General features: G+C 45.6%; 1 protein-coding gene across 8 annotated transcripts in view; it reads right to left on the reverse strand.

Moving 5' to 3' along the window:
- LOC119180745 (latrophilin Cirl) overlaps nucleotides 1-26,590 on the reverse strand; it is a 490,851-nt gene that overhangs the window by 140,705 nt on the left and 323,556 nt on the right. For 6 of the 8 annotated variants that reach the window (XM_075882931.1, XM_075882933.1, XM_037431878.2 and 3 more), the window contains one exon: nucleotides 10,781-10,976. In XM_075882931.1, the coding sequence (XP_075739046.1) occupies nucleotides 10,781-10,976 (196 nt within the window). The other 2 variants (XM_075882936.1, XM_075882935.1) reach the window with 2 other exon arrangements.

Genomic DNA, 26,590 nt, shown 5'->3' on the forward strand with positions numbered 1-26,590 from the left:
TCATAAGTTCGACGACGTCTACTGACACATTCGCGGCTCTTAAACGTTAAAGACGAAGTCATTGTCCGCTGATTGGGCCATATACTTGGCACACCGAGTTGCAGGTAATTTCGCTGAAAAAATGCCGCCGAAATACAAAAAGTCCACTTTGAAATGCGTAACGTCAAACCCACAGATTTCTGCTCGAAATTTCAAAATGAAACAAGTCGATTTTATCCTTCATGGCAAACACGTGATAGTGAAGTAACATATCCGAGCGCGATTTCTCAATCTAAACCTATTCGTTGCTTCACTTTTCGTGTCTTCATGTTGACGCTCGACTCCTCCCGAGAACTCCATGAATACATCGCACGCGCTGCTGATTCACTGCTGTTGCTTTTTCACACCACGAACAAGGACCTTGACTGCATTCATGGTGCAATTAACTCGAGCAAATCATTATATTTCCTATACTTGGTTTTTCATTAACATGGGTTGCTTATTAGTAGCCGCCAGACGGCGTCTAATGAAAACACCATCTATCTCGGATAGAGTAAGTGCACACACACATGTTCTTTCGAGGACGGTCAGCAGAAATTTCTCGGCAGTGATTGTGGACGGCGCTTTGCAAAGTTTGTCATTGGTCGTTACGGATGACATCTCACGAAGGAGAAGGTATATACTTCTTGCCAACGATTAACTCCACTCTACAGATTTAAAATAAATCGACGATGTTTCCACCAGCTCCATTCATTTAAGGAATACTTCGTGACGTAGAACGTCGTGTGAAAGATCAACGCTAGAACACTACAGGATCTTCCACCAATTGAGGTGAACACTTCAGTTGCATTCAAAACCTCGTAGAAGCTAATGAACATTGAATAATTTGGAATATGCTTACCATGCTTATCGACAGCATGACTGTGTCCACCGATGTTGTCTATAGTGGATAAAGCAGTCGGATGCTGATGCGCAGATCGCGGGATCGATTTCCTGCTGCGACTGCCGCATTTTCGATGGAGGCAAAAATGCTCGAGGGCCATGTGCTTAGATTCGCGCGGTAAAGAACTCATGGTAGTCGAAATTTCTGGGGCTACAGTTTTTCTGATAATCACATCGTAGTTTTGGGACCCTAAACCTCAAAGGCTTTCATTATACGCCATGATTACACGTCATATAACATGCACTTTTCTCGTGTTCTACTTTTATTGGATTTATTACTAATTAGCTGTCCACCGGGGTTGGGTTTGTACATTCCAGGGGCACTAACCGAAATTTTCTGGGGAACCCTCTTACGTATGTGCATGCGTTTGTTCGTGTGCGCGTATAATCCGTAGAAAACGTAATAATTCAGGGCTGGGGTGGATGAACTTCCTTTCCAGGAAAATAGATAAATGAAGTGAGATAATTCTCGAGGGCTCCTTTTTTCTTTTTTTTTTTCAGACAGCAGTTCTCGTGAAAAGTAGCCGATGATGAAGCCAAGCAAGGTTTAGGGAACGTGAACTGTGCTCTTTTAATCGTAATAATCACGATATAGACGTAAAGAAACTAAAGCCAACGAACCTGCTGCTGGCAGGGACCGAACCTGCGACCGCGGGACTGCGCACCTTGCATACCCGGACGGCTCGTTCGCTTTGGACGTGGTTCACCGAAGAAGATAAAATGGCGCGCATGAGGCTGTCAATTAGCGGAAGAAAACTAAACGAAAGAGAGGGAAACAACGCCGACACGGCTTTTATGAACGTAGCTGTCGCCATAACCGAAAAGGCAACACAAACGGTCGTGATGCGCATCAGGGGCCTGACCTTTCTCGCTTCACCGGGGCAACTGCACCAGGGCAACACGGGGGAGAAATCTCACCCAGCTGACAGGCGTGTCCATATGATGAAAAAAGAAAGATACGTACAAAGGGCAAGAGTGGGGCGCCGAAGACGCTACACGAATGTCAGCCGTCCAATCGGGTCGGCTTTGCGACAACACACCGTGAAGGGCGAGACCGGAAGACGGGACGCTGTCGCCGGCTTCGGTCGCGGGCGCGAAAGCTTTTTTTCTTCTTCTCCTCCTTCCCTCTTCCGTGTGCACGCGTATGAGCGAACGCGGTTTGGCGGAAATTGAAGCGAATGTTTTCCGGAAATGGCACCAGCGACCAAGAAAAAAAAAAGGCGGAACGGCTCCTTCCTGACAGCCTTCGTTTTTCTAGCGCAGTGCGCTGCTGAAGTGCGCTGCAACCACGGACCGTCTGTCGGGCTACGCTCTTTCTACACTGCGACTCGGATCGTCCACGGCCGAATGTGAGCTACTCGCGGATTGAAACGGGACAATTTAGGGCTAAGCAACGCACATACTTGCGTTTCCGCCGTCTTCGGTACGGGTCATGTCGTTTCAACTTGAATGCTTACATCGGAACCAATGTTGGTTTCCGACTAAAATTCTTACATGTACTTGTAAATAAACCTTACATTATTCTCATATACTAGCCTCTTCCTCCGAGCATGCTGCAAGACAGCGGAATAAATTATTGCTATGCCATTCCGCACAAAAGTGAAAAAAATTATTCATGTATTTTTTTTCCCATACTCAACTTATTAGAATAACTTCACCAATACCGCAGTAGGTGAAGCGTTTTGGTATTCATTTGCAGCTAACATCTGCTATTTAAGCTACAAGCTCAAATGTGACGTCCAGTTCAATTTGTCTCAATGATGCTTGCTAATCGTTGCATTGTGCGTGCAATAGTATAATGAATAACATATAGAATGTATTTGTTCGTATATTAAAATATAAACATTACTTTGAGAGAACAGATTCATCACGACGTTACAAGGTTACCTCGGGCAATAGCGAATACTATTCGTTATACCAGAAAGTTTCATGTCTTACTTGACTCCATGAATAATGGAGTCACAAAAGCATATTAGTAAGTATTGGAATACATGACGCTCACGTCGAAGAGACACCAGAGAGCAAAACCATTTCTCTCGAAATATTAAACCACGTTTTCAGGGGAAAAAAAGCCATTCTTAACGCTCGGTGAGCGACAAAACACACGCGAAGGAATGGCGAATGGAGACGCCCCCTTCCCGCACCAGCTGGCGTTGTAGTCACACATTGTGACAGCGTGTACCAAGTGCCTGAGTAGTTGTGTTACGTCAGATCCAAGGACTTAACATAGTTGTAACGTCGGAATGTTCTATGGGACCACTGACCCCAATGTGAATACATATTACAGCATATCCACAGAATGATTGATGATGACAGTCCGTCCGTGCTTCCATCCATGCGTCCGTTTGTCCAAGCCCCCCGTTCGTGCGTCCGTTCGTTCGTCTATCCGTCCATCCGTGTGCCTGTCTGTCCGCCTGCTTGTCTGTCTGTCCGTCCATCCACTAGTGAACAGTTCAAGTAGCGCCATCTCGCTTTCTTTTATCATATATTCATCATATACAAGTACCGCCATCCAGCGGACAATCCAAGGACTAAACGAGAGTATATACCACATTTCCGCTGTCAGCGCTTTGTTAACACCGAGAGCGTGACAACGACACCGTGCTACGTTTTTCGTAACACGTGGACATGCGGATATGTACTCAAGGGCTGGTATGTGCCACTGGTATGCGGATATGTACCACAAATATGTACCACAGGTTACGTACTATGACAACGGGACGTACAAGCCAAGCCATAAGGAGCTTCGCCCATAAAAAAGAATGCGAAATAGTGGCGTCACAGTGACGTACTGGTGCTGAAGTTTGAGAAAAAAAAATGCAAAGCGAATGTTCACTTTGGCATATTGTTATAACAAACATACTGTTTTTATGCAGGCAGCGCGACCCGGACAGAGGACCAAAAATAACGGACACACAGAAGCGCTGTCTGTTAGTTTTATTTCTTCCAACACACACACACACACACACACACACACACACACACACACACACACACACACACACACACACACACACACACACACACACACACACACACACACACACACACACACTGATACACAAAATAGTTCTCAGTCAGCGCTTTGTGTGCCTTCATTCTTCTCAGCCCTCCATCCATGTCATGCTGCCTGCATAGCAAAAACATGATCAATTACCAGCAAGCCCAGCTTGCCGTTGTGATTCCTCCAACGATTTGACTATCACAAAGCGATTGCTGCTCATATATTCGATTGATTGGTGTGTGCGGTATAACATCCCTTAAACATGCACCTATGATTATGAGAGACAGCGTAGTGGAGGGCTCCGGAAATTTCGACCATTTGGGGTTCTTTAACGTGCACCCAAATCTGAGCACACGGGTCAACAGCATTTCCGCCTTCATCGAAAATGCAGCCGCCGCAGCCTGGATTCGATACCGCGACCTGCGGGTCAGCGGCCGAGTACCTTAGCTACTAGACCACCGCGTCGGGGCGCTCATATATTTCTCAAGCGCCAATTTATCTCCTAAGCTTCGTTGAATGTTTCACTTCAGTGTCCCATTAAAAAGCGTCAAACATGCGAGAAGCCAATGTTGAAGGACAAAGCCGCCATGAAGAAGTAAAGGTGCAGCGTCTCGCCAAGCAACGCCAGCCAAAGTGCGCAGTGCGCAGTGCGCGAGAGCAGACCGTGGAGCTGAGACCACCACCAGCAGCAGACCACCGTTTGAGGCGCCGTGTATGCCGGAAGGCAAGCAGCAGCAAGGCCTCTGCAGAGCAACCACGGCGATCTGTTTGTTGGCAGAGATGCTTATCGCGCGGGCGTCTTCCGAGATGGCCGGAGGTGCGGGCCTCCTTGAAAAATGGATCCAACGAAGCCGCGTGTCAGCAGGACTCCAGCATGGGAGGGGCCCGAGACGGCTATCTCCGTGGTGCCGTTGTCGCGGCTGACGGAAGCCTCTCCAGATTGGCAGCAGTTGAGGCCTCCCTACGAAAGAACCGCCTATGCAGTGAATCCTGTCTACGCTATCGTGTCCGCCCGTGAAGGCGTTGATTTCAGAAATTTCTTCCTAATCAGCGGGAAGTTCCTCCGGGAATGTTACGAAGGTTTTCGACAGCACGTTTTTGCGATGTGCTTGAAACCAAGGAGCAAGCGATTTATCATCCAAATACACGCACTGATCCCAGAGAAAAAAAAAAAAAACATCTCGCTTTTTCTTTTTATAGCTGCCTTAGCGACATCCCAGCCAAACTGAATGTTTATCATTGATAGATCATTTCACTCGGTGCCCAACGAGAGCAGGTCCTACGCTAGCTGTTTCGTAAGTTAATTTCGTTATATTGAACTGTAACCGCGTTTCAGAAGAAGGAATGAATGGGCCTTGAGCGTGAGCGTCGTCCGCTACGAAAGCTTCCGATGAAGACACGACACAGCCATCATCTGTCTGGCGAGGATGAAAGATCATCGCCCCCACTCGACCACGGGTGATTTTTCAAAAGGGGGCCTCCCTGGAAAAGGCAAAAGGAAAGGGACACGAAGCGATAGCGTTCGACTCCCGAGACTTTTTTCACAGAAGGATGGTGCCGAGCGTGTCACACGAGTGGAGGCGATGCCTCCAATAATTTCCTAAAAAAATTTTATGGGTATCTCGGGCTCGCTCCTTAGATACCTGGAAAAAGAAACGCGACTGGTGAGACGGTCTCGCACAAGTCGACAAGACGTCAGAAACTTCGATGGCGTTTACTATAGAGCTTACGTAGTTCGCAGTACGTGAAAATGAAGCTCTTACATGTGGATAATGCTCTTATAAGATACAGTGTGGCGAATCCCTTTTCTTAGTATGAGCCAGGTTCTTTTGGGCAACAAAGAAACGAATGGTTGCGAAGGGACGGCAGGGAGCCGAAGATCCCGAACGCATACAACCAGAGAATACGAGCGGGAAAGGCAACTGTGGCTGCGAGAAGGCACCGAAGCAACGAAAGGGCTACGCCAACGATGACGTGAGAGGTGCGAACGCTTGATTTCGGGGCAAATTTCCGTCTCCGGAGTTCGAAGAACCATGTCGTCTCTGTGCTTTGACTCAAACTTCTCTGCCGGAGTTAACGCAGAAGCAACCTAGCACCACGAAGCTAAAGTCTATAGCAACGACCTAGACGCACCTAGCAGCAATCAGATTAGGCTTCCAAATTGTCCGACCAGCTTCACTCTGTATAAAGCCTTGCGTGACTCAGCACAAGCTCCGCCGTTTGTTTTATTATTATTCCTACCTTGCTCACATTCTTCTTTCGACAATGCCTGGTCACCCCATTGTTTTTTCTAAATGTGCCATCCCCTATTTCTCCTAATTGTTTTTTTTTCGTCTTCCTTTTTGCAGTGTCTCCTATAAATGAAGACACATCCTATTCGCCAAATCGATTTTCAGCGAGTCGCCTTACGGCGCGGACCAAGAGCTCGCCACGATGCTCCATTTCGTGAAATGAACAGCGCCACAAAATAACCACAGCCCGAGTGGGCAGGATAAAATGAAAGACCCGAGTGGCGCGACCGCCGAGAAATAACAGCGGCATAGGCCAATATCGACCCGACGTCACGCATCGGAGCAATTTGAGAGGCGATATTGCTGGCTGTTTGGTCCATAACGATATACGTCAGACTCAGAACTTGGGCAGTTCTATCTCCCTCCGCTGCTCGGCCCAGGCATGTGTAGGAGAGAAACAAGAAAGAAGTATGAAGAAGAGGTGTATTTATTTCTGTCTTGAGCCAGGCGTGTTTCGAGGAGTGTACCACAACGAGCGAGGGGCAGATTCGCAGGAGCGGTGCATGCCTGATCCTCCTGATGGTATCGCTTACAAACGATCACGAAATGTTTTAAGCATCGCGTTTATTCCTTACGTCTTTGAAATTCCATGCCATCGTTTATAAAACGGCGCCTAATTCCCGTCATGCTCCCTTAGCTTTCAATCTTAGCGCCTTTTTTCCAATGTAAAGAAATGGAAGTTATTTTGATTATATTTTCGAATGATTGATTGATCCAACAGCATCTCGCCGTAACACCTCTCGTTCGCCCTTTTCGGCAATTTAACAAAGGAAATTATTCGTAATGCACATCATATAACTCACTTTCGTTACTTCGAAAATTATCGTCAGCGCTTATATCGAATAATAAAGGACCGTATCTCATATATGTGTGCGCAGTATACATAAAGGCGCAAAGGAAAGCGGAGAAAGGAGCGCACGGTTACTAAGACTCCACTTTAGGTGAAATATGTAGCTTGCTAGCGCGAGATTTCCACATGGAAACGCCACTTGCCCTTATAATATATATATATATATATATATATATATATATATATATATATAATGACATCTAACAAGATATCATGCCACGGAAAATACAGGGGAAATTTTTAGACCGCATTGTAAAGTAAATGTGAAGAAAGAAAAGTGGGTGAAAAGAAGATAACTTGCCGTGAATAGAAACCGAACCTGCGACCTTCCAATAACGCGTTCGATGCTATAACACCGAGCTATCATGGCGGCTATCCACCCAGCCACTTCATTGGGTATATATGTAAATTTAGACGTGGGAGTGTCAGTCAGCACCACCAGTAGCCATAGCGGCGAGTGTGGCACACTCCTTATGGGCCTGTTTGGCATCACGTAGCACGTGAACTTATTACGAGATGGTAGCTGACCTCGTATACAACCTAAAGAGATGGCCAGTCCCTCGTATACAACCTAAAGACACCAAGTCTGCCAATACGAGACCCTCGTTAATGAATAAAGGAAATAAGTCTGTGCTTAAAGCCTCGTTTTTTTTGTGTTTTCACACCATATTAATGACAGCTAACAAACAATCATGCTAAGGTAAGTATAGGGGAAATTATTTGACCGAAGTGTATAGTAAATGTGAAGAAAGAAAAGAGGATGAAAAGATAACTTGCCGTGAGCAGGAACCGAACCAAAGGTCGAAGGTTCGGTTCCTGCTTTTTCGAACTTTGATTTTTCGAAACGAAACAGTATATAACAACTGGAAAAACATGATATTGAAACAACCAGCAAGACAAGAAATTGTAGAAAAAAAAAAGATCCCAGTGGATTAATAGTGAGGAACATTACGAAAACCATTATGATACTTCTGCCCTTGAGAAAGTTCATCATCATCATCAGCCTGACTACGTCCACTGCAGGACAAAGGCCTCCCCCATGTTCCGCCAGTTAACTCGGTCTGTGCTTGTGCTGCCAATTTATACCCACAAACTTCTTAATCTCATCTGCCCACCTAACCTCCTGTCTCCCCCTAACCCTCTTGCCTTCTCTGGGAATCCAGTTAGTTACCCTTAATGACCAGCGGTTATCCTGCCTACGTGCCCGGCCCACATCAATTTCTTCTCCTTGATTGCCACTTTGATATCCTTAACCCGGGTTTGTTCCCTGACCGACACTGCTCTTTTCTTCTTTCTTAAGGTTACACCTATCATTTTCTTTTCATCGCTGGCTGCGTCGTCCTCGATTTAGGCTGAACCCTCTTTGTAAGCCTCCAGGTTTCTGCTCCGTAGGTAAGTACCAGAAAGATGCATCTGGTATATACCTCGAGACTACAACTATATCTATTTACCAGAGTTTCATTTACTACTCCAAAACTCTAACAAAATTGCATTCAGCCTCAAGGGCGGCGCCACTCTATTCTTTAGCAGCTAGAAACTTTTCGCGTTTTATTCTGTTTTCAACTGACGCACTTGTCCCACTCATTTGGCATGTCAGCCGTAAGGGATAAACTGTATACAGTCGCCATTCCATTGAAAGGGCTCACACGAGCGCGTGGCAAATGGCCTCGAGCCGCGCATAAGCTTGTTCCATTTATGCCGGAATGATATCTCCATGACGAATGTTTGTTCAGTCATCTGCATCTCGAAAGCTAACAGCAAATTCCTGTCCAGGTCAATAAGGCATGAAGAAAAGGGACCTCATTACGTTGGAGTTGCGCGCTAACTGCCATTCGCTGGCGGTATAGTAGTCGTAGGCGTGCTGTAGAAAGTCGTTTTTTTTTATCAAAGACAATGGTCTTTCTTGGGATACTTCGAAGCAGAAACTTTGGTCTATCTGCCTGTTTATCTGTCTTTCTGTCAAACGATTCGACCACCCAGCGATAGCTTACGCCATTTCTCAACGCCCAGCCATCTTGATCTGGTGGTTGCGTTCATACTTGCGAGCATTGCAGATCAGAAAGAAAATATTACGCCCATATGAGGCGCAACACCAATACGCAAGTAATAGGTAGTGTGCTTTTTAATGAAAAACTCATTGATACGTAATTGGAAAGACCGCAGGGTTTCTTACAGTATATATGCTGACAATGCGACGCTATGAACGCAAAAGCGGGTCTTTCCAACGGTTCGCTAAGACGACACGGTGCTGCCACCTACCAGTGGCTCTCATTCTACACTACTTCTGTTTGCCGACAATACAGTCCCGGATGGCGTCTATATATCACTCGGCACTTCCAGGCAGAAGACTATCGTCTTTTGATGACATTTGCAGCGAAACACGAGGATATAGAGCCAGTTTTTAAAGAGCAGGCGACACACTGAGGCGTTTGTAGGGACGTCACAGTGCTCGGGCTGCGGCCACTTCCTTCCACCGATCTCTACAAGGGGGAGCTGGGTGGTGCTTCGAGCGCGCCTGGTTGAAGCCATAGGAAGACGCCATTGGTGTCCCGGAAGCCACAACCATGAACAGTCGCCTGATGCCTGCGCTGGGGCTTTTTTCTTTTTTTAATGAAACATGCCAGCCTGCAGCGCAGTAAACTGTACCAATCGACCTGAAATGTCATCGCGCAGACATTTCATACATAAGTATCCCAAAAATTATATTCCTTTTTACGCATTCTGCGAAGAAATTGTGGTATTTGACCACATATTTTTTAACGAGGCGTATTGAAGGTGTTTAGCTTTTTGGCATTTATTTTCCCAAGCTCGAGCCCTCAAATATACGAGATGTGGGTCATTAACTTAAAGAGGAAAAACTGGACGCCGTCTCCAGTAAGCAACTGCTGCGCTGACGATTTTTCAGTCATGTTTGGACTTGTCGGTTCCGAAAACTCGTCTTCGAAACGATGTCATCCCAACGTTGTTTTCTTTCCCGGATCACTCGCAAAAGACAAACATTCGCGCTTCTGGCTACTATTGCACTCATTTGTTTTTTTGTAAAACAATGCCGTGACAATTTTTTCTCTGTCACCTAACTAGTCAGTAATTGTAACGTTGTACGTAACAGCACTGCACTGTATTTGGGCGGCGTCGCTACGCCGTCTGTCATTTTTCGTGTAGCGTTAGTCGATGTTCCAAGTGATGCCTAATTGTAGGGTTGGTTGCATACACTAGTTGTATATTACAGCTCCCGCCATAATTGGACAGCGTCGCTACGGCGTCTGTTATTCTCCGTGTAGCGCGGGATGACCGCGAGAATGTCATATTATATAAAAAAACGAAAAAATACGATCACAACAACATTACACCAGATAATATTTCAATTACACGCCTAAAACGCCCAGAAGAGGCGAGCTTCCGGGACAACGAAGGAACCTTGCGGTGGCATGACAAGCACCCGCTTGGGAGAGAGGAGATGCGTCGTCCAGCCTTTTTAATGGAGGTCGGCGATTCTCACCACCGCTTTCTACAATCACGTGATAACAGGCCCAAGAACTGCAAAGCTGCCTCCGAACACAGTGCGTCGGGAATGAGCCAGAAGCGTCTCTGTATGTCGACGACGCCAATACCGCCGCTTACAAACATGGAATATGTCTATAAACTTTGGTCACGTGAAAGACAAGAACGGCTCCGGATGCGGCCGACATTATGCAAGCGAATGAAAGGCATCACCTGTCTCGGATAACGTTGTAGGAGCGGTTGGACTTGCAGTCGACGCTCCAGTCCAGCGTCCCATGCTCGTTGCAGATAGAGATGGAGAAGCGGCCGTAGTTTGCCCGTATCAGCGATATGAGCTGACCCTCGGGACAGGCAAAGCCCAGCTGGCTGCCCTCGCAAGCGTACGCCGTCTTGTAGAGAGAGCCGCCACCTGCACACACAGACAGGGCACTTGTATACCATACGCCTACGCCACGGCACACGCGACATGGCTGACGTAATGCGGGCTCGTTGGTGTAGCACACCTTATTCTTAAACAGACACAAGAAGGCGGTCGGGACGCCTCTAGAGTGAAGCTCACCTCTGGTCTATTCATTCCGGCATATAAGAGACAGCACGGAGAAACACGTGGTGCAATAGCCACAGTCACGTCATCACACTGAACGTCTTGTTCATCATGAACACGTGTCTGTGACCTGTCAGCCAACATCTGCAGGGTATCGAGAATCGCAAAAGCAATAATATTGGCAAGTATATTAAACGAGTACGTGTCATAATCACACACGGGGATAAAGTGAACATTTTCGCTCCGTCCATAAGAAAATGGCGCCATTTGTGAAGTTGAATGCTGCTTATTTATTTGTAGTTTTTTTTTCTTTTTAACGCTCCAGCGTCTTCCTGCAGTGTCCATTTGGCTACACCTATAACACATAAAACACAGAACTTCACCGCAAATCGTGCCCAGATGAAGGAAGCGCATGGAATCACGACACAAGACGGGCGTTCATATATGCTAAAAAATCTCCCGAGCTCCCTGCTTACTTTACACGACTTTGCTCTCAAGAAATGCGCGCATCGGTAAACAGGGAACGCGAGCTGTGTCCACTGAGCTTGTATTTTTATTTTTTATTTATTTTATTCTATTTCGGCATTCTTCACAAGAATGCAAACGATGGGGGCAAAAGGAGAGATCGTCAGTTCACTAAGCCCATTCTTCGTGAGGCACCTCGGTAAAAAACAGCAAAACGGTACATAAAAGCAGTACAAAGAAACAGTACAGTCTTAGACTTCACTATCCTATCGGAGCACTGCCACTTCGCACACACTACTAACAAAAGATTCGCGCAGTTGCGGAAGTGCTAAATGCAGTTCGATACAGCAGCCATGACAGTTTTTAAAGCCAACTAATGCGAACCATGAAAAGATATTGTTCCTTACGTGCATATAAGGTAGCTCGCTCTTTTGCGACTAATATAAAGAGGTGAACCACTTCTGTACAGACTTCTGGCGTTTACGACGAAAGAGCTTCGGGCAACATGGTACACGGCCTGTTGCCCCGAGTGGCATGAAAACCGGAGAAATCAACTGAGCTGTTAGGGTGCGTAGTGTCTATATTACCTTGACCAATAACACCGCCTACAGGCATCATGACGATGAACTTGGCGTGTTTCGGTGTTCTATGGGAAACCAGACAGCTGCTCAATCAGCAACAGCGGAATTCTTAAATAACTCATATATTAAACTACTAGGAATGCGTCCAAACACAGTTATTAAATGCGAAGCATTCCTTAGCGAACTCCGGCGCCTTTCAGCGTATCTATCTATCTATCTATCTATCTATCTATCTATCTATCTATCTATCTATCTATCTATCTATCTATCTATCTATCTATCTATCTATCTATCTATCTATCTATCTATCTATCTATCCATCCATCTGTATATCTATCTATCTATCTATCTATCTATCTATCTATCTATCTATCTATCTATCTATCTATCTATCTATCTATCTATCTATCTATCTATCTATCTATCTATCTATCTATCTATCTATCTAGCGGCCTACGACTTTTAACTCTCCTAGTCGTTTCGATAATGATATCAATACCAAACTTGATATGGCGTAACATGACTGTATGAAGAACATATTTGACTAGTCATAACATGAAAATCATGACATGTATGCCATGGATCTCATGATTTACATTTCATGGTCCTGCAGCTCTTGTGGCGGTTGCGTTCACATGGCATGTTGCAAAACTGGTATGGTATGACATGATTGCACGGCGAACACAAGCGACCGACCATAACATGAAAATCTTGGCATGCGTGTCAAGCAACAACATGAATACATGCCACGCTCATGATGCGCTCGCCACCGTTTCGCTAGCGTCACATACACCAAATTTGGTATTACGGTACGTGAATGGTTGACAAATGTATGTGACTGGTGCAAACATAATAATCATGAGATGCGTGTCAAGTAACAACATGACTACATGCCACGACCATCAAGCGCTCGTGGCCGTTTCGCTAGCTTCACATGTACAAAACTCGGTATCACGCTACGCGAATGGACGACATAGATAAATGACACATTCAAACATGATAATCACGACATGCGTGACATGTAACAACATGACTACATGCCACACTCATGATGCGCTCATGGCCGTTTCGCTAACTTCGCATATACGAAATTTGGTATTACGTGATGTCAATGGATGACGAAGGTATGTTACTGGTGCAAACATGATAATCATGAGATGCGTGTCTTGTGGGAACATGACTACTTGCCCCAGTCAAGGCGCCAATACATTCGACGTGACGCGGTGCACGTGCTCGCCGGCGCTGTCACGCCAGTCACCGGTCCTGCTATATACTCGCAGGCGGGCGCCGCACTGCGTTGCTTTGACGCTTGGGCATTTCAGCGCGTCCACCGTCCCTCCGTCACGGAAAGAGGGAGACGCTGTGTTATGTGGGCAATGCATCGGTGCGAAATGCCGCATGTCGAAATTTGCGCCGGTGGCAGTAGGGCCGCGCCGACGGACGCTGGTCACACCGGTCGCGCCTGGCGTCAGACTATAGAGGGCTCGCGTTTTCCTAACGTAGCGTCACTGTACCCAGCGGGCGCACGCATCAACGCTACAGTGGGATATATTGGGCCCTTCATGATGAGCTCGCGGCCGTTTTGCTAGCTCCACGTATGCGAAAAAATTGGTGTTAAGTGACGTCAATGGATGATGAAATATATGACTGTATGGTGCAAAAATGATAATCCTGACACGCGTGTCATATAAGAACATGACAACATACCACGCTTATAGCGCGCTGGCGGCCGTTTCGCTAGCTCCGCATATACTAATTTTGGTATCACGAGACGTGAATGAACGACGAAGGTAAACGACAAATTCAAGCATGGTAATCATGATGTAATTCGTCATTTACCTCCACCTCGTAACGTTGTGCTGAATTAAAGTGACATATCAACCTTTCTCATACGTGCTTCGCATATCAGTGATTCCCACTGTGCGTGGGATCTGCCAATTTTTCGCACCATTGAGATCACCCCCGATATGCGCTGCCATATTAGGCACGACATTTCCACAACGTAAGTGAATTGGTGACTGCATTAGCTGCAACTCGCCAGCGGGTGGGCCCAGAAAGGGACGCCAGGTGTCCGGGGGAGATAACAAAACGCGTCCGGCGACCATCCTGAAAGCGACGCCGAAATCCCCTGGCGCGGCCGTGATGCATGCAGCGCTCGATTACCGCGGATCTTACTCCCCGGCGCGGATCCAATCATTGAGGAAGCCCCAAATCGGCTGCGCCACCATCGGCTCCGGTCAACAACAATGACCAGCCTGACTTGGCTGCATACGCAAGCGTTTCATTCACCGACTTCATTTTTCATCCGCCACCTTGGTCTGTTCTCTCTCGTCAGGCGCCGGCTAATAACGCAACTCAACTCTTGCGAGGGAAAGAGTTGATCCGTGTATGCATCCATGCTATCAGTTAAAAGATATTAAGCATGCATGTATATCAAGAGGGAATGTATGTGTATCAAGATAGAATGCACATTTTATTGGACCAGCCTCTTTAGGCTATCGATGGGTCCAAATAAGCGTTGCATGTTCAATTTTTCTGCTAGAAAAAATAAAGTAGTTCCATTGACTGAGTGATTTACTGATTGATTTCAGTTTGAATTGCGAAGAACACGGACGCAAGCTCAATTCACCCAATCTCGCGGATCACTCGCTAATTACGTGCGTCTCCGAAGGCTCTGCGAATGCGAGGCAAAACTGATGCTGACGACGACCATATACGAGCTGCACCAAAGTCATTAGGGGATCCGACTTGGCGGAAGGCTTAGCGCCACCTGGAAGCCTATAAGCGAGTCCATGTTTTAGGAGGATATAAACTGTCACAGAAGAAAGTAAAACAAAAATTGGCAGATCCCACGTACAGTGGAAATGAATGATATGCGAAGCACGAATGAGAAATGTTGATATGTCACTTTAAAATGAGCACAATGTTACGAGGTGGAGGTAAAAAATGCCGTGCATGACTTCCCTGTCACGATTATCATGTTTGAATGTGTCGTTTACCTTCGTCGTATATTCACGTCACGTGATAATAAATTTAGTATAAGCAGAGCTATCGAAAGGGCTGCGAGCACGCCTTGAGCGTGGTTTGTTTTAATGTTCATACATAGCACGGGTGTCAGGATTATCATGTTTGCACCAGTCATATATTTCGTCATTCATTGACGTCACGTAACACCAAAAGTTGGTAGCACAACTTCCGAGAGCGCATCATGAAGGGCCCAATATACTCCAATGTAGCGTCGACGCACGCGCGCGCTGGTCACAGTGACGCTACGTTAGCAAAACGCGAGCACGCTGTAGTCTGACGCCAAACGCGACCAGCGTACGTCAGCGTGACCTGACGGCAACCGGTGCGAAATGCGACATACTGCGTTTCGCGCCGATGCGTTACCCAGACAACACTGCGTCTCCCTCTTTTCGTGACGGAGGGACGCCGGACGCTCTCAAACGCGCATGCGTCAAAGCAACGCAGCGCAGCACGCGCCTGCGAGTATATGGCGTGATGCGACTAAATAAACGCCGGCGAGCACGCGTACCGCATCACGTCGAAATGTATTGGCGCCTTGACTGTGGCACGTAGTCATGTTCTCACATGACACGCATCTCATGATTATTATGTTTGCACCAGTCACACACCTTCGTCATGCACTGGCGTAACGTAATACAAATTTTGGCATATGTGAAGCTAGTGAAACGGCCGCGAGTTCATCAGTAGTGTGACATGTAGTCATGTTCTTACATGACACGTATATCATGATTATCATGTTTGAATGTGTCATTTACCTATGTCGTCCGTTCGCGTCACGTAATATTGAGTTTGGAACATGTGAAGCTAGCGAAACAGCCGCGAGCGCATGATGAGCGTGGTATGTAGTCATGTTGTTAGATGACACGCATCTCATGATTATCATGTATGCACCAGTTACATACCTTTGTCAGCAATTCACGTATTGTAATACCTAATTTGGTATGTGTGACGCTAGCGAAATGGCCGCAAGCGCATCATGAGCGTGGCATGTAGTCATGTTCTTACATGACACGCACGTCATGATTTTCATGTGAGGGTCTGTCGCTTGTGTTCGCCTTGCAATCATGCCATACCATACCAGTTTTTCAAGATGTCATGTAAACGAAACCACCCCGAGAGCTGCAGGACCTCGATATGTAAATCATGACATTCTTGACAGATATCATGATTTTCATGTTATGACTAGTCAAATATCTTCTTCATGCAGTCATGTTATGCCATACCAAGTTTGGTATCGATGCCATTATCGAAACGGCCAGGAGAGCTAAATGTCGAAGGCGGATAGATAGATAGATAGATAGATACGCTCTAAGTCGCCGAAGTTCGCCAAGAAGTGCTTGGCAATGAAAAAAAAGAGGGGGAGGGTGAGGCCCCAGACGGCGTTCGACGAGTCATCCAGCACACTTCGATAGCGTCAGCGAAACCGTTGCCAATGAGTGGCGCGGCAGAGCAGGAAGCTCTCTGGATTAGGGCAACCCAGAAGCCGCACCACGCCGGAAGAGGCGGCTCATCGTCGTTCGCTCGTCTCTCATCGCCAGATCTACTTCGGTTTCGGCTTGGTCTCACTTCCATTGCATTATAATTTTTGTTTGTGTGTTAGTGTCATTCGTGGTGGCACTGAGTAGGACGCATCCTTCCTCCGCAAACAGCGTGAGAGCTCCGAGTAGCGGACAAATAAGGTAACGAGTCGAGCTTGCCGGCGACGGTGTGGAAGTACCTTCCGTCCACTTGTCTCGCAGTGGACGCGACTCAACACGACAGTGCAGTACGGACGCGAGAGCACGGTGTAAGATACAAGCACTTTAAGTGGGGTGAGGCGATCGACCAGACAAAGTAACAGCGACGCACGTCCGTCGGATCACTGCCAGCAGCGTGCCTGTCGGCGAGTAGACGACACTTGAAGACAGAAAGAAGCGTTGCTTTAACAACCGGTCCTTCGGGGGAAATTTGAATTAAATGGCACAGGGGCGTTGTTCGTGACAAAGAGTGAGAATTGGATTAGTGTTGTCTGCAAGCATGACGGGTTCTTGAGTCACGTAGAGAGCACGATTTGCATGCCTCTCTATAAAACGCACGCCAATATTTGAAGTGGTTCTCGCACCTCCTGTGAACCTAATACTGCTTGCAGCGTATCAGATATGCACATAACTGACATGCTTTCCCAAATTCTGTATCAAGCGGTTCTTTATTTAAATGCGCTAATTTTCGTGCACTCGCTGGTGGTAGGTGAGACGCTTGTACCGGTAAGCTAGATCTGCGAAGCGCGTGAACGGCGTGGGTGGACGCACATGCTCTTGATTACGGGCCAAGCAGAACTTGAATAAGACCACGTGACTGCTCGTAAAAATAGAAGCAACCACTCAGATACCTTGACCGATTTGTTGACGTGCATTACATAAATACCGTTCGGAATATGCATCCGACGCACCACATCGGACGGCGTAACGAGCCGTCCGAATGTAAATCATGACATTCAAGACATACATGTCATGATTTTCATGTTATGAATAATCAAATATGTTCTTCATATAGTCATGTCATGGCATACCAAATTTGGTATCGATACCGTTATGGAAACGGCCAGGAGAGCTAAAAGTCGTAGGCGGCTAGATAGATAGATAGATAGATAGATAGATAGATAGATAGATAGATAGATAGATAGATAGATAGATAGATAGATAGATAGATAGATAGATAGATAGATAGATAGATAGATAGATAGATAGATAGATAGATAGATAGATAGATAGATAGATAGATAGATAGATAGATAGATAGATAGATAGATAGATAGATAGATAGATAGATAGATAGATAGATAGATAGATAGATAGATAGATAGATACGCTCAAAGGCGCCGAAGTTTGCTAAGAAATGCTTCGGATTTTAAAGAAGTGGTCGTGCAGCAAAATTTATTCATTCACATTCACAGCGAATCATCTTTTTTTTTATGTGTGAAACGTTTGCCGCAGACTGCATGCTTTGTCTTTCCAGGAAAGCACATTTTTTTAGGCGTTCGGGATCAGAAGGAACATTGGATAATATTACGTTTTCTTGGCACCTGGTGTAACCTGACCGGCGACCCCTAACGAAGCACTTTCTTTCCATATTCACTCACTGTGTGGACGTCTTCTTTTGGCTGATTTCATTTATGGCTATACACCACATGACATGTTCATTTCGCAAACGGGAATGATGAAACGTCCCTTATTACTGACCGCGCCCAATAGCGCCAATGGCACGCTATAGCGACTGAAGCGGCAGAAAGACTACATTTTTTGCGAGTGAAAAACGCGACGCTTTCGGAACGCAGGTGTTGCCGCCAGCCTGACCGGTTGCTACAACAACAGTTCGTGAATTTTTTTCCCCTATTTTTAAGTTGCGCTGGCTTGCCGATAGGTGAGCTGTCGGCAGCGCGGTTCGACGGACGCGCGTCTCTGTTGCTTCATCAGGTCGATCGCGTCCCGTAAGAAAGCCGAGAAGTGTCCCCACCTAAAATCTTACACTGTGCGCGAGAGTTAGAAGCAGCGAAGCGAGTGCCAGGCGTTAGTACACAGCAGGGCCTCGTTGATACGATTCTTCATAATACGTTTGTCGGCCAAATACGCATTTCCCAGCCTACTTCCTTTGGAAGAAAATTCATGTTCATGCGTTTTACGCTCACATTTCTGCCCAAAGTTGCATATTACGACTGCTAAAGTGGACTGTCGTCGTATATATCTGCCGCTAATAACAATGACGTCTAAAGTTTTACGTCCGAAAACGCTGATATCCTTATGAGCGACGCCGTTCCCGAGCCACTGAGACTGCAGCAGCTGCGACGTCACTGCCTCACGATGCTTCCGCCGCAAAGAGGAGGAGGTGGCACGTTAAATGGGCCAGCTACTTCAACGTTGCAATGAAAAAAAGTAGCTAAAGTGGTTGCTTGGGCGTGTTGGTACGACAAAGTGAAAAAGCAAACATCGCGAAAAACGAGAGACTGCAGACGAAGAAGTACACATACAGAGCGCTGGCACGTAAAATGGGCCAGCTATACTTGAACGTTGCGCAATTAAAGTGGGTAGCTGACGGAGTATGCATAATTACCTCCCTTTTAAATCTTTTCGGTGAATACGATTAACGAAATGAATTAGAGACAGCAGCCACATGATTTACGGGACTGTTTGGAAAACATGCCGTAGTTTTCTATATAAACACCAGAGGGAACTTTGGCGCTATAGTGTCTATTGGAGCTGTGATGTATGGCGCTTCAGCGAGCATGGAAATTATGGGTGGTCTATGTAGTTTACGTTCCTTTTCGCTTCGCTTGTCTTGAAGCTGCTTTGCCACGAAAGAACAATCGGGAAATGTCCGGCAGTTATGTTTCACCATCTTCACCTTTTAGGCTTACCATTTCAAATCGGGTCACGAAGTTCAAAACACTTTGTTTTTTTCTTAAACTTACAGCAAGACGCAGCAATAAACGAAGCCACAAGTGCGCTTCGCCACCCACAAACATACGAAGACTCCTTTATACTCATAAGTACCATGGTCGCTCAATGATCGGAGCGCCAATGCAACCTGTAGGTAATTTTAGGAAACTCTAGGCTGCAGATGAGTAAATACGGTACCAGGACTGTGGTTCTGCGAAGGAAGCAAAGCACATTCATTTCGGACGACTGGAAGACGACAGAAAGCCACTCGACCGATGCTTCCAAAACTTCCTGCTGCTCGCCTGGTTTCGCATTGTCTCCGTGATCGGACCACCATCTGACCAATACACGATGCCGTGAGATGACGTAACATTACAAATTTTAGCGATTGGTGTGCTGACATCACCATCGCGAGATGTCATATGACGACGTCATCTGGTGATATTTTCGCACCAGTCACACTCCACCGCCGATGGTCAGATTTCGCGTTTGATGTCGATTTGAGGTTTTCGCCTTAAAAACATTTGCAGCATGTGATCAAGGCCTTTCATACGAGCATCCTTCACATCCTTGAGCGCTGTCTGGGAAGTTAAGCATCATAACCTAATTTATATACCGCCAAACAGATAAAAGCAATATGCAACAATAATTTTCCACTAAATACATTTCGTCTGGTACTGAGTATATTTAGAATAGTTCCAAACATTTCTGACACAAACGACCCGTTACCCTGAATTGAACAGAACAAAGTTTGCCGATATTTTTTGCCTAGCAGTCGCACAATAAAGGTACAAGTGTCGTCCCGTAAAGCAAACATAAAAAATAGTATGAAGTTCTCGTTGGGTGAGACTCCATGGAATCTTGTCATATCAGCGCTAAAAAGAACGAACACATGGGAGAATGACAGGACTATGACCACGCTGCGAGTTTTTCGCCGCACATCAAGCATAACCCAACATGTGCTGCCAAATTTCTGCCGACAGATCTCACAGTCACAGGTGGGCAAACTCAATCATGAGTCGACTCAGACTCAGATCGAACCCTCAACCTGAGTGGGCGACATTTTGATAATTTTGAGTCCGAGTATAAGAGCGCCTGAAAAAAAATTTGTTGAGGCTGGTATAATAATAATAATAATAATAATAATAATAATAATAATAATAATAATAATAATAATAATAATAATAATAATAAAGAACTTGGAATGAACTGACAGTCAAAACGTGGCGACCGTTACTGCATGATCTCCAAAAAGCCAGGCTAAGTGTGCGGCTTCTACCCAGGACAGGGTGCGTCGTCTATCAAGACGGTCACTAGTGCGAGGGCCTCAGCAACACTCTTAATGGCGGGGAAGGCTTCCCGCGACGGGAATGGCAAATGGGGGCAGTGAAGCGAGTGAACCTTAAACTTAGCCAAAACGTGCGCCAGGTTCCAAGGCTCCCGAAAAAATGCTAAAGGAAAGAAGGGGGGGGGGAGTGAAACTGAGCCAAGTTTGGCAGCAGAGGTTGTCATGGAGAAAGCGCACAGCATAGGCGAGAACTCGGACGACCGCCAGAAGGGAAGCGAAAAGAAGGCTAAACCTGGTGGCCCGACTCTCGGAACCATTTGGATTTCGCGAGGAAGCGAGCGTAATTTCTCACGCGCCAAACCATCCATGGTTCCCCGCCAAGGTCCGCTACTTCTGCCTCTTCGAAGAAAGGAGACAGATATTGAACAAGACTCGCCGAGAAACAAACGACACGCAAACGGCCGCAGAGAAACAGCATCACGAGCGCTACTCGGCGGCTTTCGCGCAAACGTCTAAAGACCGGACGCCCTAACGGCGCTCGGAGGACGCCATTGTCTTCTTGGCCGCGTTTGTTGGCTGTGTTGTTGCGGGGCTTTGATTAGCTCGCCCAGTGGTGGGCCCTACTTCTTCCATGCCGACGGGAACTAAAAGAGAGAAAGCAGCGCCCTCAATCTCAGCTTAACTGGGCCGCATTCTCTGGCGCCTTATTTACTTGTCTAAGCACCGTCCCTCTTGACTGCCCCGCTCATTGTTTTGCCAGGGAAGAGTGTCGTGATTCACGGAGTGTAAGAATCACTTCGGCGTTTTAGAAAATGCCCCCAAAATGCTCTACAAATCAGGAAAATGCGAAATTTACTCCCTGCCTTAGAACTGTTTTTTTTTTTGAGTGGTTGTTTAAAGTAAGCGCTGTTTTCTGTCCTTGTTTTTTCGCTAACGTAGTTACGAAGTAACTACTCCTAGGTGGCGCTGTTCCTACATTCAGTTATGACAAAAATCGTTAGACATCATTTCGGACTGTTGTGAAGAAAATTAAGTAAATTGTCTTTTTAAAAAAGTGAAGCCACCCAGTTATGTCAAGTGGAATAATGTACTTATTTATTTATTTATTTATTTATTATTTACTTATTTATTTATTTAACAATACTGCCAATCTCATTAGAGAATATAGCAGGGAAGGCATATGAAAACAAATATTTGTTTACACAGATTCATAATGATAGAACACGAAAAAAGCCGACAGTACAAAATGACATGCAAATCATAGAATATACATTGCCATTGAAGAATACGCAGTCAAACAATTTTAGTAATAGCAAAATCATGATCTAGGTTATAGTTAAATATGACCGCGAAAAGATAATGCATGCATAGTATGGGGTAGGGACAACAAGTAGGCATTTTTATTGAACAACTTATTGAGATACTTTCATAAACAATAAACTAAGCGAAAAACTTGTAACTTGAAATATAACAATCATAAAGAACAAAACATTTGCATTAACAATAAGACACTAACTCATCGTTTATTTGGTTTATTTATGATGTGATGTCGTTAGTGCGATTTGCGAGGCAAGCAGTTCACTTTCAATCGCAGCTGTAAACAAGTTCATGGATGATTCAGTGCTTAAAGTGAGTTTCAGCGAGTTCCAATCTTGAATTGTTAGAGGATAAAAAATAAGTATTTAAAGCAATTAGTGTTAAAAGAATATTATACAAGAGTATGGGAATGATTATGACGGGTTGGTCTGCCGTAAAAAAAAAGATAGATACCTTGAAGTATCTATTTTTATGATGTTGTAAACTTGTTGAAACATTAGTTTTAGTCTTAGGTTGAATTGAAGTTATTAATGCAAAGACGCCATGCCAGCTTTGCGATTTCAAAAAAAGCGGCCTTTAGTAATAAGTAGAAATTTATAAAATTCAACATATTAAACGGCTGTCATCATTGAATTAGGTTAAATTTCATCGTGCCACAATAACTGCTAGAAGCCGTTTGTACTATCTATTTAAAGGTGCGATGGGCTCTTCGCATGAATAAATTGAGATCTGTCATTTGATATAACTACCTAAATTGAGTAATTATTAAAGCTAATTAATTTAGCATTCTCAACTAATGTCCCGGAGTATGTCTGTAGCCAATTTTTTAGATGTCTGTCATTACAAAAAAAAAATCAATTGGCAGGACAGCAAGCAAATGTCGCATTTTCCAGATTTTGTGAGGATTTCGAGCACCTTGAAACACCTAATATGCGCAGGGAGCCATCTGACTTCGAAAGGAAAACTATGACAAGCGTTTTGGTAAGAGCAGATTGATGGCTAGCTGCTAGCATGTACTTCACTCAGTATTATTATGGTCTTTCGTATTATCTACGGTGGTATGTATAATTCATGCCGGAGGCTCTTCGACGCACTTCACCTGCCTCTTCACCTTTTAGACTCAGGATTTCAAATTAAGCCACGAAGTTTAAGACAGTTTGTTCTTTCGTTATAACAAAAGGAAAACACAGCAATAGACGAAGCCACAAGTGCGAAGACTAGGCGAATCTGTGCACTATACCCATCATTCCCATGGTCGCTGAACGATCGCAGCCCAAGTCTTTCCTCTAGTTAGATTTAGAAAACTCTATGCGCGAGGTGACGTCTCCACAAGCACTTCAGTATGGCGACAGCGCCTAGCGCGCTATTTGAAAAAAACATAGTTTACATCAGATGACAAGTGCGACGCAAATAAGCACTGTCAGTGCAACAATGGCCTTTTATTTTTTCTCAACGTGATCGAACGTGCTATACGGCCATCCCTTGGCATGTTACCCCAGCTGATGGTGGTCACCTCGACTAGCCTGTCGAGATGAGTGCCCAATGAATAAGTATGGCGGGCGAAGCCTTACAGAAATGGTCGTACGAACAAGCTTGAACGGAGACAACACTAATAAAACAACGGCTCGGCACTCGTGCACTTAAGTCGTGAAGGTAAAGAATTGCAATAACAAAAGCTAGATGCAATTTCGGTTCATCATACATTTTCATGATATCGGAAGCAACTGATTGACAACGGCAAATTAGCGTTCACTCAATTAATCAATCATTCAGCATTAAATTTCGCTATAATCAAAAACATCTTACAATAAAAAGTGGGAGGCCACAGAAAAAAGCTGCTTTCAGGAAGCTTTTTTCAGGCACCTGTGGCCACTCTTTCAGCAGCAGATACAGAATGATTTGTTTCGTAGCTGGTATAATACACACAAGGTAGATAATACTGAAGTTCACGTAGTTCACAAATACGTGTGCTTGCACTGCATCCTACAACTCCAAAACGTACGACTTCTTACAAAGGCGATTTCCCACTATGGTTATTTATACAAATACCAGCGTTTTCATAAAAATTACTCAAACAGATAAAAAAGAAAGAGAATACGGAAGCTTGTGATGGGATATTCGCAAACAGAATCGCTGCTGGAGCCGGAGTTCCGACAGGCCGACTAGACCGCGTTGAGAACCCAAAGTTCACTTGTCGAAGTACGTCGGCTCCAGCACCCACCCTTCTTTTTACAAACACATCAAGTAGGGTTTTGCTCGAAGGGAGAACACAAAAATTTTCTTTCTGTCTACCCTATTCAGCGTTGTTGCCATTAGGTAGTGAAGACGAGCGCCATAGTTTCTGCTCAGCTTTCAAAGCGACCTCTAGAGGATCGGCTGAGTAACACGCAAAATAACGTTTCTGACGGGCTATTACGCATCTCCGCTTGGTCAGCGTCCAAATAACGAAAGAAATAGAATAGAATGTTCCTTCCACGTATGCTCTCTCCTTGTCAAAACGAAAAAAAAAGAAAGAGGACACGAGAAACGAGGCGAGAAAGGCTACGAAATGTCCCGTGCGAAAACCTATCTATAGTATAACGCAGCCCCACCGAAGCACCCAAGCACACGCGACCATAACTTCCTCCTGGGGGGACAACAAAAATGAGCGGCGTAGGCGGCTGCTCCCGTTTGACTTCCCTGGTTAATGACGTCGAGCACCGCCCTCGAGCGCCGAGGTCCGTGTCGTCATTGTCGTATACGCTCGAAGCTTCGACTTAAGCGCTCGGTGCACGCCCTCTGCTTCGGCGCGTCGCGTGACCGCCGCCATTTATGCAGCAATGAAACCCGGCCGTCTTCCCCACCACCAGGGGAAAAGACACCGACGGTGCCGAAACGAAGAAAGCCGCAGTGCGTGGACTCTCTGTATTAAGTCCTCCCAAGATGGCGCCCACAGATAGGAAGGATCGGCGTGCCATCCGTTTGCTGATCTTCACCGGATGTCCAGGAGAAATAAATGGCGACGCAAACAAGTGATAGCGTGAAAAAGACACGCCCGCGAAACGGTTCTGCCTCTCCCCTCGACGTTTCGTTTTTCGTGGAACTTGCGATGTTCTTTTCGTAGTCTTATTTCACTAGTCTTGCGTTTCCCTGTTGTTTCTTCTGCCGTTCTTCGTGTATTGTCATTTTTTAGCGTTTTTCGTAAATTGACTCATGAAATTGCAAGGAGAATGCTTGGTGTCGCGAATTGTTTATGATCTTATCTACTTGAGTAACTTCCACTAAAAAAATGATGCAGCTCTAGGTTCCCGTAAGCAGAACAAACATACCTATTCTCATGTTATAGTTAGAGTGCTTTTCAGTGTCACCGAGGTATCAACCCATGTAACTCCGAAAAACAGTGTTCAGAAGCTGCCTACAATTAAGCGAATTGGCGTATTCACTGATTCCTAAGGAGCCAATAAAGAGCTCAAGAAAGTTCACAGGGCGATGAAAATCTCCGAGGCGATTCTTAAAATTAACCACAATACAGCTATTTGCGTAAGAATACATTGAATTCAAGGCCATGCTGCGAACCTACACCGCATTGCTGCTGACCAGCAGGCACACTGCCCATCAGGCATAGACCTTCCAGTTATTCGCCTTCAACCTCAGCCCCTAAACACATTCCATAGCCGTAAAAATGTTATCCGGCAGGAGCACGACGTTGAGCATTTGTCTGCTCTCTCTCCCCTCACCTTATTAGAGCGAAGGAAGTTGTGCTTAGGAAGATTCGGGCAGGGGTGGTCTTTACACCATCCTTTATATTATTATGTAACTGGTCGCATTTACAAGTTGGTGATACGTGTCCGTATTGTCCCACTCCAGCGATGCAAGCATATGTATGCCACCTTATATGGACATGTCAAGGGCTACTGCCGGAACGCTCCCGTCACCTCCTTCAAGCCGGCCTTCGCTACAGCGCCACAACCAGTTACAACCGCTGCATAAATGACAACAGATTTCACAAACAACATTTCACTTATACACAACACCGGCTTAACGGCGCACATTTAATAGACATGCACGCAAAAAACATAGTATGCCTTAAAGGCAAGCCCATGTCACAATAAAATAAAACGAAGTGATTTTTTTTTCCTCCTTTAGCCGGTGCCTTTACGCGAACGACTTCAGCGATAAAACCCCGCTATGGTGATCTAGTGGCTAAAGCATTCGGCTACTGAATCACAAGTCTCGGGATCGAATCCCGACCGCGGTGGCCGCATTTTTGATGGAGGACGAAATGCTCGTGGCCTGTGTGCTTAGTTTTAGGTGGAAAATAAAGAATCTCTTAGGTGGTGGAAATTTCGAGAGCCCTGCCCAACGGCGCCTCTCATATTCATGGTATAGTTTTGGGACGTCAAAGCCAAG

Source organism: Rhipicephalus microplus, unplaced genomic scaffold (genome assembly GCF_043290135.1).
Source record: "Rhipicephalus microplus isolate Deutch F79 unplaced genomic scaffold, USDA_Rmic scaffold_14, whole genome shotgun sequence".
NCBI classification, from domain to species: Eukaryota; Metazoa; Arthropoda; class Arachnida; order Ixodida; family Ixodidae; genus Rhipicephalus; species Rhipicephalus microplus.